This window comes from Peromyscus leucopus, chromosome 13, assembly GCF_004664715.2.
Source record: "Peromyscus leucopus breed LL Stock chromosome 13, UCI_PerLeu_2.1, whole genome shotgun sequence".
Lineage (NCBI taxonomy): Eukaryota > Metazoa > Chordata > Mammalia > Rodentia > Cricetidae > Peromyscus > Peromyscus leucopus.
In genome coordinates this window covers 21,140,643-21,155,218 of record NC_051074.1, presented here as the reverse complement: position 1 = coordinate 21,155,218, position 14,576 = coordinate 21,140,643, and the positions used below count along the sequence as shown (strand labels likewise).

Here is a 14,576-nt window from a genome sequence, read left to right as displayed (position 1 = left end):
AAAGAGGATAAGTCAAAGCAAATTGCTGTATGCATACCTCTTCTCCTCTAGGGATTTTTTGTTTTCCCTCTAGGTTCAACTGATTTGTCTACTTAGAGATATGTGTTCGGTCTTAAACATCGTGTCTTCTGAGACCCATGCAGTGCAGATTTGCCTAGATCTTGATATGTGTGCTCTATGCAGGTTCTACTTTTCTGGTTTTTAATGGACTTGCTTGGATCTAAGCTAAAGTTTATGGAGTGTTACTGTGATGCATGTTCATATTGGATAGAATTTATCAAGGTGGAATAGGCATGACGATTCTCAGAGTGTTGTTATCTATTAAATACAGCGACAGGAAGATGTACATGCACATTGGCTACTGGAAGTTGAGCTCAGGGCCTTGGACAGCACAAGCATTGACGAGGGTACCCATAGGGGTTTGTTGGAAGAGAGGAGAGAGTAAAATGGTTTCTTGCAGCAGACGGAGATGCCGGTCGGAGGTTAATTACGGAAGACAAAAGTAGGAGGGGTGACGTATGCTGAGAAGAAGCTAAGGAGAAACCGCATAGCAAGATGGGACAGGGTTCAGAGATAGAGCAGATGGAATGAAGAGGGAGAGAGACGAGATCTAAAGAGAGTAGATGTAGAAAGAGCAGTGGAATGTTACAAGGGTTATGGACATATGCGCGCCGTCTTTCTTATGAACGTTAAGCGAATGACCAGAGGTTGCCTTAGTGGGTGCATGGTGAGATATACTTAGGAGTTGTTCGCTGTTTCGGTACACTTAAGACGGCAGCGTACGAGTCGACCTATCTTTATTGACTTATGAAACAGTCAGTGGTGGAGATAATATAATCTGCCTAAATTTTTCCTGTCTGATTCTCATGATGTTTTATTCTCATGTAGGCTAAAAACCCTGAGCCCATCTGTGATTTATAGTCACAACTATAAATGCCTAGCTCACAACTGTGGTGAGATTTTGTTTGTGCTCTAGCAAACAAAGCTTGCCTGGGGATCAGAGTGCAGAGCTAGCCACTAGAGGCCAGGCAGTGGTGGCACACACCTTTAATCCCAGCACTTGGGAGGAGGAAACAGGAGGTGATACAGCTGGGTGGGGAGAGGAAGTGATAAGGCTGGGTGGAGACAGGAGCTAGCTCTTTTGATCTGAGGATTTGGTAGATGTAAGAAGTAGCTGTGACTTGCTTCTTTGTGTCTCTGATCTTTTAGTATTCACCCCTATATCTGACTCTGGGTTTTTATTAAGACCAATTAGAATTCGTGCGACACACACACACAACCTCTTTTCCCAAACTAGTCATAAAGCCTTTTGGTTTAGCTTTTTAGATGTTAGCTTGATTTAGCATGGCTTTCACTGGCTTCTGCCCAATTCCTCTGCCCTGTGTGACTATAAATCACAGTAACAGAGAAAGGACTGTGAATGGACAGTCACTGTTGTGCTGTTCTCTAGGTCCTGTCAGTTCAAGCACCAAGCTTTTCCTGAATTGGCAAAGGAAGATAGTCATGTTTATAACTAACTGATAGCCAGCACCGAGTTTATGCCAGGCTGTGTGTTCTGGGTTACTGCTTTTTAAACTCCCGTGACATACTGTCTCCATTTCAATAGATGGGAAATTACAGCTCACCTATACTGAGTCACTGAAGCTTATTGAATTCTCATGGCATTTTACTGCCCTCTCTTAGTAGGTCTCCTTTATGTGAAATGTTTTGTAAAGTGTGGTGGTTTGAATGAGAATGGCCCACATAGTATGTGCATATATTTGAATGCTTGATCCCTAGTTGGTAGAACTGTTTTAGGAAGGGTCAGAGGTAGGCTTGTTGGAGGAGGTGTGTCACTGGGGATGTGCTTTAGATTTCAAAAGCCCACTGTCCTCCGCTAGCTTTCTGTCTTGTGCCTGTGGATCAGGATGCAAGTTCTTAGCTAGTGCACCATGCCTGGCTGCCTGCTGCCACATTCCCTGCCGTGATGGTCATGGTCTCCAGCCCACTGACACAAGCCCCCAGTTAAATACTCTCTTTTATAAGAGTTGCCACGGTCATGGTGTCTGGTCACAGTAACAGAACAATGACTAGGACACAAAGCACCACATTACTTTCCCAGACTGTGAGCTTCCTGAGGCTGGTTCTCATTCCTCACCTAGCTTTCCTGGGAGCTAGCGGAGTATTTTCATTATGTTTTTATGAATGAACTGAATTGCAGTTGATATAAATAGTCAGTTTGGATTAGGTATCCATGCAACCAGGAGACTTTAGTATGCTTTGCTTTCTATGTAAAATTAAAATGATGGTCTTTGTGGGCTGCCTGTTTAACAAGATTGTACTTTTTACTCCTGGAATAGATTGGGTTTATCTTTGTGAAATCCTTTGATATTTTGAAGAAATTGGAATGTAGGAAGCTAAATTATATTTTATTTTTCAAATACCTATACTATTTTTTTTATCATTCCTTCTGTGGCTTATCATTTATTGTATGTTTATAGTATATATTACTAACAGAAGGGTTAATTTGTTCTATTTTGAATGGGAAAGAAATTGTTAAAAATTAGCTGTTTTTATTTCATGTTTAATATTTATTAATATGATCTGTGGGAGACCAATTAAGGCATTCAATATCTGTACTGAAAGTAGGAAATTATTAACTTTGCATATTCCCAATGGAGCATTACAGACCACAACCTATGTTGGAAAATAATTGACAAAAATGAAATTATTTATAAGATGTTCTAAGCACATGAATTCGAATTAGATACTATTTTCATCCCAAGGCTTTCTTTTGCTTTACCAATAAATGCATCTCTGAGTTTATGAGGCTGTTGAGGTAAAATATTTAATTTTAGAAAATAAATTTTAAATTTATATTCAAAACCCTGGATAGTATGTATATAGATATACCTGGGGGTGCCCACATTTGGTATTAGGGGAAATCTGTTTAAAGTTCATTAATATTGTTTTACTATGAAGACACACATGTTGTAAGCTCCTACAGATGATTCTGACTGATACTCCAAAAAGAGCTCCAAGATCTTGAGTTGCAGTTTATTTATTTTAATTAATTAATTAGTTGATTAATTAATTTTTTGGTTTTTCAAGATGAAGTTTCACTTGTGTAGCCCTGGCTGTCCTGGAATTCACTCTGTAGACCAGGCTGGCCTTGAACTCACAGAGATCCACCTGCCTCTGCATCCCAAGTACTGGGATTAAAGGCGTGCACCACCACTGCCTGGCTGAGTGTCAGCTTGTTTTAAATATATGTATATTTTTAACTTTTAAAGATATGCACTTCAGTGTGCTAGTTAAGCTTTCTTCCCCTTTTCATAATACAATGTACATTCTGTACATTTCAATCAGCATATCTAAACACTGGATATTCACTAAGCAAATTTATGTATATTAATTTAATATATATTTAGTTAATATATATTAGTAATATGTTAATAACACATACATATATAGACATTCATAATAGCATAGAGAAAATGAAACCACAACAATGACTATTAGGTACCTGCATCAATATTAAATCATAGAGCGTATTTCTGTGGTCTTACAGCTAGACGTTAGGCGAGTCCTTGGTGCTTTGTAGTTACACATTTCCAAGCACAGCCTCTTCCTCTCTGCTGCTGTCACCACTTGTCCCTTCCCCTCACCCTCGTCTACTTCCTGTCACAGTGCCCAGCCTCCCACTGGTCCTCATTTCTACGCTCACCCATTTCTTCTCTGGACAGCTGTCTCAGATTTCTTTTTCAGTCTGTAAATGTCATCTTTTCCTGCTCTAACTTAAACTCTGCACTGCCTTCCAGTCACGTCACAAATAAAATTCCAACACTACCTCACAATCGAAATACCTCCCAAGATCTGGTCCCAGGCTACCTTCCCTCTAAGAGAAAGTTCCTAAACTATAAAGGGAAAATATAATGAGGTGTACGTAGGAAAATTTAATGTGTGCCCACAGTCAGCATAGCAATGAAAAAATGTTAAATTAAGACAAACATACCTGCAAAGTATGCAAATATTTAATAATTAAACTAATAATTATTAATCAGCTATTCAGTTTGTATGTTCCTCCCCCCTTTTTAAAACGAAGGATTGAAGCCGGGCATGATGGCGCATGCCTTTAATCCCAGCACTCGGGAAGCAGAGGCAGGCGGATCTCTGTGAGTTGGAGGCCAGCCTGGTCTACAAATCGAGTTCCTGGATAGCCAGGATTACACAGAGAAATCCTGTCTCAAAAAAAAAAAAAAAAAAAAAAAAACCAAAAAAAAAAAATTATTAGAGCACCTGTATTTTATACTTTCTCATTTTTATTACTTCTTTGAGAATTTCATACAGTGTGTTTTGATCACATTCACCCCTTCCTCTAACTCCCCCAGGACCACTCCTTTTCACTCCCCACCCAACTTTGTGTTCTCTCTCTTTTTTCAAACTCATCAGATCCAATTTGGGCTGCCCATATATTCTTGGATGTGTGGTCTTCCACCGGAGGATGGTCAGTCTACTAGAGGCTACACTCTCAGAGAGAACCAACTCACCGACTTCAGCAGCTACCACTTGCTAATAACTCCTCACTAGATCTGGGACTCCATGCTCACTTCTCTGAGCTGGGATTTTGTCTGGCTCGAGTGTGCACAGGTTTTGTGTGTGTGTCGTGGCTACCATTGTGAGTTCACCTGTTTAACTGTCTTGCTGTGTCCAGAAAACATTGTTTCCCTAAAGTCATCCACCAGCTCCTGACTCTTACAATCTCTTCACCCCCTCTTACACAATGGGGGTATGATATAAATGTCCCATTTAGGGCTGAGCATTCTGCAGTCATTTATTTTCTGCACGTTGGTGGGTTGTGGGTCTTTGTATTATCACTATCTACTGCTAAAAGAAGCTTTTCCAATGAGGGTTGGGAAATGCATTATCTTATAGATATAGCAATAGATCATCAGGAGTTGGCTTAATATGATGACTATTTAGCAGACTAAGGATAGTAGCATCACCCCTAGGTCCTAAGGCCTGTCCTTGGCCCAACAACAGCATAAAATCTGGTTTTCATCTTATGGAATAGTGATCAAATACAATCAGGAAGTGATTGGTTTCTTCCGTGGTATTCATGCTACTATTGCACCAGTATTGGTGAAATTATTAAGGCCACTCCATGTAGTTAAAAGGGAGGTTTATTTTGTGGGGTAACTTACAAGTGAAAGGACAGGTAACAGGGTCTGGGAAAGGTGTAGCACAGTCCAGCGGTGTTCTCTGGACTAGGTCTACCTCCAGCATCCAGGGTCCAGGAACCAAGAGAGCTGGTGCATCCAGATCTCGGGTCTTCAGGGGCCTCTCTCGGCCTTGCCTTGTAGGCATGACCTTTACCGAAGCCTCAATGGGGGTTGGAACTTCAAGATCAAAGCTGGAATGGCTACCCACTACACACCAGTGGGCATGTCTTGCCAGGCTATCATTATTATAGCTTGAAGGATTGACAGCCGGGTAAGATTCATGTTTACCTGTCTTCTCTGGTAGCCTGCCCTGCACCTACCGGCACTGTGAAAGCTAGCCAATAGGGTTAAAGCTTTCAGGGTGAGCACCAGCTTGATTTCTCCATGTTCTATGACTCAAGTATAAGGTGTTTTCAGTAACAGTGCTCAAGAGACATTTTATTTTTCTTTCCTTCTTTTTGATTATTAAATGAGTTCTTGACAATTTCTTACATGTGTATAATACACTCTGCTTACTCTCTCCCTGAAAAGCTTTCTCTTATCTCCCTCTCATCCCTACGACCTCCAACTTGTTCTTTTTCCAGATTCACGATTTTTGGTTTTGTTGTGTGACCCATTTCCTTTAATTGGGGCCATTTATGTGACTATTGGATTGGAATTATCCCCCAGAGCTTGGCGGAGTCAAGAGTCAACACACAACTACAAACAGTGACTCTTCCTTGCCCTGGATCTATCCATAGAAAATCTACCCACCAGCAGTGAAGGGTAGCCCTCCTCCTAACATCTAGGCTGCTTCCAGTTCCTGCCTATTATGAAAAGAGCATTAGTGAACACGGATAAGGAAGTATCTCTGTAGTTGGATGTACAATCCTTTGGGTATATGCTGGAGAGTGAACCTTGAGGTAGATCCATTGAACTGCCACACTGACTTCCACAGTGGCGGTACAGTTTGTACTCCACCAGCGATGAAAAGCGGTTCACTTTTCCCACATCATCACCCGCGTTAGCTCTCATTTTTAAAAGACTGTCTATTTTTAACTTTGGCCATTCTGCCTGGAGTAAGATGAAGTCTCAACGTAGTTTTAATTTACATCTCCTTGAAGGCTAAGGAGACATTTCTTTGTCAGGCGTTTGTATTTCATCTCTTGAGAGCTCTCTTAGTTCTGCACCGCCTTTTAAAATGTTTAACTGATAACCATTTTTTTTTTAGCTCTTTGTATATTTTAGATACTGTCTATTGAAGGTGTCATTAGTCTGGATCTTTTCTCATTCTGTGGCCTGCAGCTTTGCCTGAATCATAGCATCCTTTTCCATGCAGAAGCCGTTCGACTTCATGAGGTCCTGTTTATTAACTGTTGGTTTTAATACTTCTGCTGTTGGTGGTCTTTTCCTGTGCCAAAGAGTTCAAGGCTACATCCCACTTTCTCTTCTATCAGGTTCATGGTATCTAGTATTAGGATGAAGTCCAAAATCCATTTGAGGTTGAGTTTTGTGCAAGGTGCTATGTATGAATCTATTTACATTCTTCTGTGTCCAGTTGTTCTATTTGTCCAACATCATTTTTTTTGAAGATGGAGTGAAATCTTCTGTAGTACAATTTGAGATTGGGGATGGTGATACCTCCAGCAATTCTTTTATTATTCAAGATTGTTTTAGATATCCTGCTTTTTTTTCTATATGAAGTTGAAGATAGTTTTTTTTCTTTTGAATATCGGTGAAAAATTGTGTTGGAAATGTATTGAGTCTGTAGATTGCTTTTGGTAGGATGGCCATTTTCACTGTATTAATACTTCTGCCCAAACCACCATCCAGGGACTTACAGAATGCCTTATCTACCATCATGGTATCCCACACAGTATTGCTTCTGACCAAGGAACTCACTTCACAGCCACGAAGTATGACTGAGGGCCCCCGATCATGGACTCCATCAGTCTTATATGTTCCCTACAAGAAGAAGCAGCTTCAGCATCCTGAAGCAGCTCCCTGATAGAATGATGAGGTAGACTTTTGAAGACATAGTGCCAGTGACAGTAGCCTGGAGGCTGGAACAGGGTTCTCCAGAAGGCAACATGTTCTTTAAATCAACATTCAATGTATGGTATGGTTTCTCCTGTAGCTGGATTCATGAGTTCAGGGTAGAGAAGGGAATCATTCCACCTCACTATCACCCCTAGTAACCCATTAGGAAAACATTCACTTACTGTTTCTGCAACTTCAGTTCTGCTGGCCCAGAAGTTTTAGTTCCAGAATGGCGAGAGATCCTGCCACAATAAATATTCTGTTGAACCGGAGGTCAGACATCCCCCTGGTCAATTTGGACTTCTGATGCCCTTAAGCCAGCAGGCTAAGAAGGGAATAATAGTGTTAGGAGGAGTGATTGATCCAGATTACCATGGGAAAATTGGATTATTTTCTATAATGGAGAAAAGAAAGATTATGTCCACTGTGCAAGATATTCTTCAGGATGTCCCTTCGTGTTGCCATGTCCTGTGATTAACGTCAATGTGACACCCTAATCGAGGCAGGATGACAGAGGGCACAGAGCAATCAGGAATGAAGGTCTGGGTCACTCTTCCAGGAAAAGAACCAAGAGTACTGAAGTACCTGCCAGAGGTGGAGGAGGCACAGAATGGGTAGTGAGGGCGTGAGAAGTCTGGGTAGGGAGTGTACTCATAATTTCTAAAGATATTTTTAATTTATGCAAACCAGGGAATGCCCTACACGTTTAATTTCTTTTGGTATTTGCATGATTTGGATATCAAGAGTTAGAAAGTGCTCATTTTACTATATTTTTAATGTGGTAAAGAGAGGTCTATTTGTCTTGAAATGTTTGACTGAATTGTTTATGGGGACATCTGATCCTGATTTTTTTCCTTGGGAACATTTTAATCAATAATCTGCTCTCCTTATTTGTTATTGTTCTGTTCAGCCCTTCTACCTCTTGATTCTATTGCCTCCGTTTTGGCAGTTTTTATGTTTCTAAGGAATTTACACATTTTTGATAGTTAGCTAATTTATTGATATTCAATTATCATAATCTCTGGGCACTTATATTTCAGAAATATTTTAATATCTCCTTTATATACTATTCTATTTATTTGAGTTCTTTTCTTTCTTGGCTAACCTAAGAGTTTGTTAATTGTGTTTAGTTTTTCAAAATAACTCAATTTTTCTGACTTTTGTATTTATTTCTCTACCTGACTTATTGCCATTCCAATCTTTATTTTCTTTTTCTGCTAAGTGTGCAGTCATACTTCTTCTTTTCCTTTAGATGTAAAATTAATTAATTCGTGCCTCCTCCTTCTTTTTCTTGGCTGGACTGGAACCTGCTATTACCTGCCTCTGCTTCCAAGTTGTGGGATTAAGAGCATGTACCATCACGCTTGGCTGGGTCTTTGTTATTTCCTATGTAGGTATTTATATCTGTAAACTTCCTTTTACTTATAGGTGAAGGATTCCGAGGTTGTGGGAAACTATTCATAGATGAGTTTATGCTGTCAACATAGGAAAGGAATGTGGAGATGTGCACTAACCACTGGCCTTGGCTGCTCCTGATGGCTGTGTTGGGTGCTGGTGGACCGGTACATGTTTGGTTTGCCACCAACAACACATTTACGTTCATACTTTAACAACCAACTTTTAGTGAGAACATAAAAATCAGCAAAGGGCCTACCTTTACCTCCGTTGACTCCCACAGTATTTTGTATAAGTTGGAAAGCTAAATCAATTTAGGGTTCTTCTGTAGATGCTCCCAGTAGATTTAAAACAACAAACATAACACACCAAAACAAAACAAAAAAACCCAAGAAAACAACAACAAACAAACAAATAAACACACACACACACACACACACACACACACACACACACACACACACACACAGAAAAAACCCCTGTGCCATCCTAGGTGGTAATGAGAAAAGAGCTTCAAGCCTGTCCTCACCATGTCTAATTAACAGCTCTTTCATAAATAAAAAGTAGAATGGGAAAAAGAAAGTCAAACATGGAGTTACTCATTCACAATGACAACTTTGGTGGACTACGTGAGTCCAAACCCTTCAGTTCTTCCCATATTGTTCTGAGCACTTCAGGGGGTCAAGGATGTATGTCCTTCCTTCCCACCTCTGTATCCTTGATGCACATTTTAGTGCCTGGTACAGGGGATGCTTAGAAACTGGTTAATTCATTAACTCTTCTCCAAGTGACTTGTGTGCAGTTCCAGTTTGCAGAGTGTCTTATCATTATCTCTGCTCACTCTGAGACTGTGTGACATTGCCATTATTTTTTGGCATATCTTCCTGCTAGACAGATTATAATTTATTCAGTGGAAAGTTAGATTTTTATTCATTTTCTCTATATACCGCAGAACAATTAATTTAGTAAATTCTGAATACAGTAAACTATAAACATCTTTCTATTTTTCCAGGTCTTTCTTAGAAACACAATCCCAACAATTATTTGACTGCAAAAGATATAATTCATTGAATTTAGTTTTGTGATTTTTTTTTTTGAGATTAGTGGGAGGAAATCTCAGCATGCAGCTCTCCCAGGCTTGGAACTTGCTTTGTAGCCTATTCTGGCCTCTAACTCACAAATGCTAACATGCCTGACTGACTTAACCTCACTGGTGTTTTGATAGCAGCTGAGTCCACAGCCTCCTTCAGTCCCCTGGAGTTCATTAATGCTGTACTCATTGTCTTTGTAAGACCTCAACTCTTTCTTCCTACTTCTCTTTAAAAAATTCTTACCTTTCTTGGGTTGGGGATTTAGCTCAGTGGTAGAGTGCTTGCTTAGCAAGCACAAGGCCCTGGGTTCAATCCTCAGCTCCAAAAAAAAAAAAAAAAATTACTTTATACCGGGCGGTGGTGGCGCACGCCTTTAATCCCAGCACTCAGGAGGCAGAGCCAGGCGGATCTCTGTGAGTTCGAGGCCAGCCTGGTCTACCAAGTGAGTTCCAGGAAAGGCGCAAAGCTACACAGAGAAACCCTGTCTTGAAAAAAAAAAAAAAAAAAAAAAAAAAAAAATTCTTACCTTTCTGCATGAGGCCCTTCTCCTTTATAAGGCTGAGTATTGATATGTGGGAAGACTTTCTTGTCAGATTTGCTCTTGGGGACCACCATCCCCCCAAATAATGACATGGAGACTTATTATTAATTATGAATACTTCTCCTTTAGCTTAGGCTTGTTCCCAACTAGCTCTTATAACTTAACCTATTTATGTTAATCTACATTCTATCACATGCTTCTTTACCTCTCCTCCATTCTGTACGTCCTGTGTCTCACTGGTGATATCCTGCTACACCAGATTCTAACCCTCACTTCCTCTTTCTGCCTGGAAGTCCCACCTAGTCTCTCCTGCTTGGCTATTGGCTATTCTGCTCTTTGTTAAGCCTATCAGGTACCTTAGGCAGGTGAGGCAAAACATAGATACATCTTCACCCAGTGTAAACAAATATCCCATAACATTGTTATATATTGATGATGCCAAAGCAGATGTATCTAATTTGAATCTTCCTCCTGTCATTGAAGTTTCCATACCCACATGCTTACTCTCCCATCTCCATTCACCTGACGGTTTTCATCTCAAAACCTGTCCAACACAGAACTTATTCTCTACCCTTACATCGAATATGTACCTCTAGTAGTTTTCATCACTTCAGGAAGGAGCCATTCTGTCTTTTCAGTGAGTCAGTTGAATCACGACTCCCTTCTTTAAGCCTAATCGATAACTCCTTGGTCATTCTAAGGCAAAGTGTACATACACATTATTCAATCTATTCTCTTTACCTGCCTCGGTGCTGTCCTGGTCCGAACCACCGTTATCTCCTCTCTAACCACATATATGGCTATCCCTGTAGATGGGCTCCACGTCCTCCACTCCAGCTCTGAGCAGATCCTCAGGAGAGTCTTGTGAGGGGCCCGAAGCCCTGCCACTCGGCTTGCGGAAGCCCCGATGGCATCTCCCTCACGCTGCATCCCTGTGCCCACTCTAGCTGACTTTGCTCCATGTATCTTTTCTCCCTGGACACTTTCCTCTGGCCACAGTTGTAATGGATTCACATGGAGGGAATGTAGATTTAGCTTACATGGGAACAACACTGATTTACGGACGAGATCCATCAGCCTTCAGCATACTTGAAGCTGTGCTCAATTTTTACCTATGAAGAAAATATCTGAAAGACTGCTGGCAACCATTTCAGGGAAGTTTTTCACAAGACAAACACCTTTGAAAATGAGAATTTGTTTCTCAGTAGGTCTGGGCGATCTGCTCAGGTTCCTCTGATGCTGCTGCTCTTGTTTATATGTAAAACATTATAATTAAAAAAGTAAAGTACTTTTCCTAGAGCATGATTATGCTTACCTACTAGAAGATGATTAATTAAAATTCGAAGGTGGTAATTATTGTTTTTCTATACAGGCCATCATTTTCAATCACCAAAGAGTTCATATTGAGATTTAACCACCCACAGAGTCCAGCAGAAAAGGAAGAATTGTTGGAACAAGCTAGAAGACTACTCATTAGGTGCAAGGTAAGGGTCAGTTCCCTGGTTGCTCCATATGCAAACTTCATTTGTAGTTGGTAAATGCTTACTTGCTATATATTATTGAAAGAAAAAATAGCCAGGCGGTGGAGGTGCACACCTTTAATCCGAGTACTTGGGAGGCAGAGCCAGGCGGATCTCTGTGAGTTCGAGGCCAACCTGGGCTACAGAGCGAGTTTCAGGACAGGCTCCAAAGCTACACAAAGAAACCCTGTTTCGAAAAACAACAACAACAACAACAAAAAAAAAAAAAAAAAAGAAAGAAAAAAAGAAAAGAAAAAAAAAAGATGTGGGTACAGACAACTACCTTTGTAAGTAGATGGGGCTAAAATATTAATGTTCATTAAATTTAAGTTTATAACCTAATAATTTTGGTGAGAAGTTTCTACATAAGAGAAAAATGTAAAGTTTTCGCTAACTCTGATAAAAAAACATTGGCATGGAAGAATGGTTTTCAGAATATAAATAAGAAGTAATAAAGCCAGCGAACAAACAAACGAAGGGATGCACATTTCCATTTGCTGTTTTTATGATTTGCTTCTCCATCACAGAGGAAGCTGGGTCTCAAGATGCTGGGCTCTGGGAAGCATGTGCATCTTCCGACTGCGTGGGCAGAGGTCATCTATCTGGCTCAGTGCAAAGGGGAGATTCAAGACGGTATGTGTGGATCCGATTGCAGATGAACCCCAAGTGTTTGTAGATTTGCAAAGAGATGATTTGAGAATTTAAAGTTTTAGTAAACTTAAAGTAAGTTTGTAAATTCTCCATTCTCCATTAGAATACCTCATGATGTTTCAATTATGAAAGTTTCCTCTGTAATTTTGAGGTTAGGACTTTGACTATTAAACTTTTAAACTTTTTTTTTTCTTTTTTCTTTTGAGACAGGGTTTCTCTGTGTAGTTTTGATGCCTGTCCTGGATCTCACTCTGTAGGCCAGGCTAGCCTTGAACTCACAGAGATCCAACTGGCTCTGTCCCCCAAGTACTGGGATTAAGGGCATGTGCTACCACCGCCCAGATGACTATTAAACTTTTTAATTACAAAAGAGTTTTTTAAAAGCTTTTTCTTAGTATAGTCATTATATCTTTCTGCAAAATAGGTAATTATTTTAAAAGTCACTATATACTGTCTTTGAATAAGTCTAGTTATGGCAGATACCTAGATAAAGGTGTTTTTGTGCTTTATATTCTTACTTATAAAACATTAATCAAATGGCCATTGCCTTGGCTTTTTTTCTTTCTGCTTTAAAACAAGAAGCGTTGCTCACGACCTTTTTTTCATTTATTACTTCTCACTTACATGACTCCTTTCAAGCAACCTCTATCCAATCTAAAAAGGAAATTAAATAACATTATTTTTAAGGGGATAACATTCCTTCTCTCGTTAAACTAAATGTTATGTGTACGCCTTATAAAATGAGTTTGGGGATGTTAACTGCTAGGGCCAGAGGATATTTCCCCTGTGAATTGGGATTTGTAATGCTGGCAGACAGCTCACTTAACTTGTTTTTATGGTTCCGCATCCGGGCACTCCCACCTCTATTGGATGTTAAACAGATTTTGTGGGAGGGAGGTCTTGTGGTCTACCACCAACCAGCAGCCTCATTGCTGTCTGGGAGAAGGGAAAAAGGAGAGAGAGGAAGAGAGAGGGAGGAGAGGGGCGTGGGGCGGGGGTTTAGGTAGAGGCTGTGTTTCTTTCGGGGATTTGGCCTTGGAAATCACCCACTGTCATTTCTTCCGGGTTCTATTGATTGAAGCAGTTACTAGGCCAGCTGAGGTTTGGGGTACCTCTCCCTAGGAAGTGTGGGAAGCATTTATGGGTACAGCAGAGCCCCAGAATTTAAAGGACAAATAGTGAACGGCAAGATGGAAGTATAATATGCAAAAAGGCAAGATTAATTTTTCAGTGACGCAATCTCATGTTGTTGACGTTTCAGAAGCTTTAAATATGCTCCATGCCTCCCTGGACCACGTTTCCTTTGATTGTGATCAGCTTCCTGCCCTCTTTTTTCTCGCGGAATCAGTTTTATACCGATTGTGCTGTGATGCATTCATGAAGGGCTTTTTATATTCAGTTGAAATAAAACTGCTTAAGGTATGTTTTAAATTTTAGAAAGTGTTTTAATTGTTATAGATGGAAACGACAGGAAACTACAGTGGAGTCATCTGCTTCAGGATCAGACAGGGCATTGGCATTTACTAGGCTAGTTTCACAGTCTTTGAGTGTGACTAGTAGATTGCTGCTTGATAGCCAAGCTGAAATAGTTTGAGAAAATAGAATTTCACAAACTGCAAGAATGTAATTATTTAAAAATCATTATACTGTTCTTCCAAGTGTGCATAGATTTACTTTTAAAAGTTAAAAAGAAAAAAAATTATTTACTTTTATTTTATATATATGGGTCTTTTGCTTGTGCACATGCTTGTGTGTGTGTGTGTGTGTGTGTGTGTGTGTGTGTGTGTGTGTGTGAGCTAGTTGTGAGCTTCCATGTAGGCGATGGGAACGGAACCCAAATCCTCTGCATGAGCAACACATGCTCTTAACCACTGAACTCTCTCTCTAGCCCCTTCTTTTAGGGAATTTTAATGCTATGTCCTTTATTTAAAACTTCTGAGAAATAACGTTAATCTTTCAATTGAGGTGAGTGGTCCCATCCCCAGTCTGTCATTCTAGAGAGACCCAGCGAGGAGCCATCATCATATGGGCTACGCTTTGGAAAGTCCCTCGTCAAATGCTTCCGGAATTCATAATAGCCATAGTTTACATGGAAAATTTATTATAAAAATAATTTTACAAATACCTAGTGATTTTATTGCAAATAAATTAGGCTTAA

At 40.1% G+C, this 14,576-nt stretch overlaps 1 protein-coding gene across 2 annotated transcripts in view; it reads left to right on the top strand.

The window, feature by feature from the left end:
* The window catches only part of Tmem232 (transmembrane protein 232), a 270,950-nt gene that overhangs the window by 43,052 nt on the left and 213,322 nt on the right, over positions 1-14,576 (top strand). For both annotated transcript variants that reach the window (XM_037210170.1, XM_037210169.1), the window contains exons 3-5: positions 11,620-11,731; positions 12,295-12,400; positions 13,680-13,837. In XM_037210170.1, coding sequence (XP_037066065.1) covers positions 11,620-11,731; positions 12,295-12,400; positions 13,680-13,837 — 376 coding nt within the window. The remainder of the gene's footprint in view (positions 1-11,619; positions 11,732-12,294; positions 12,401-13,679; positions 13,838-14,576) is intronic.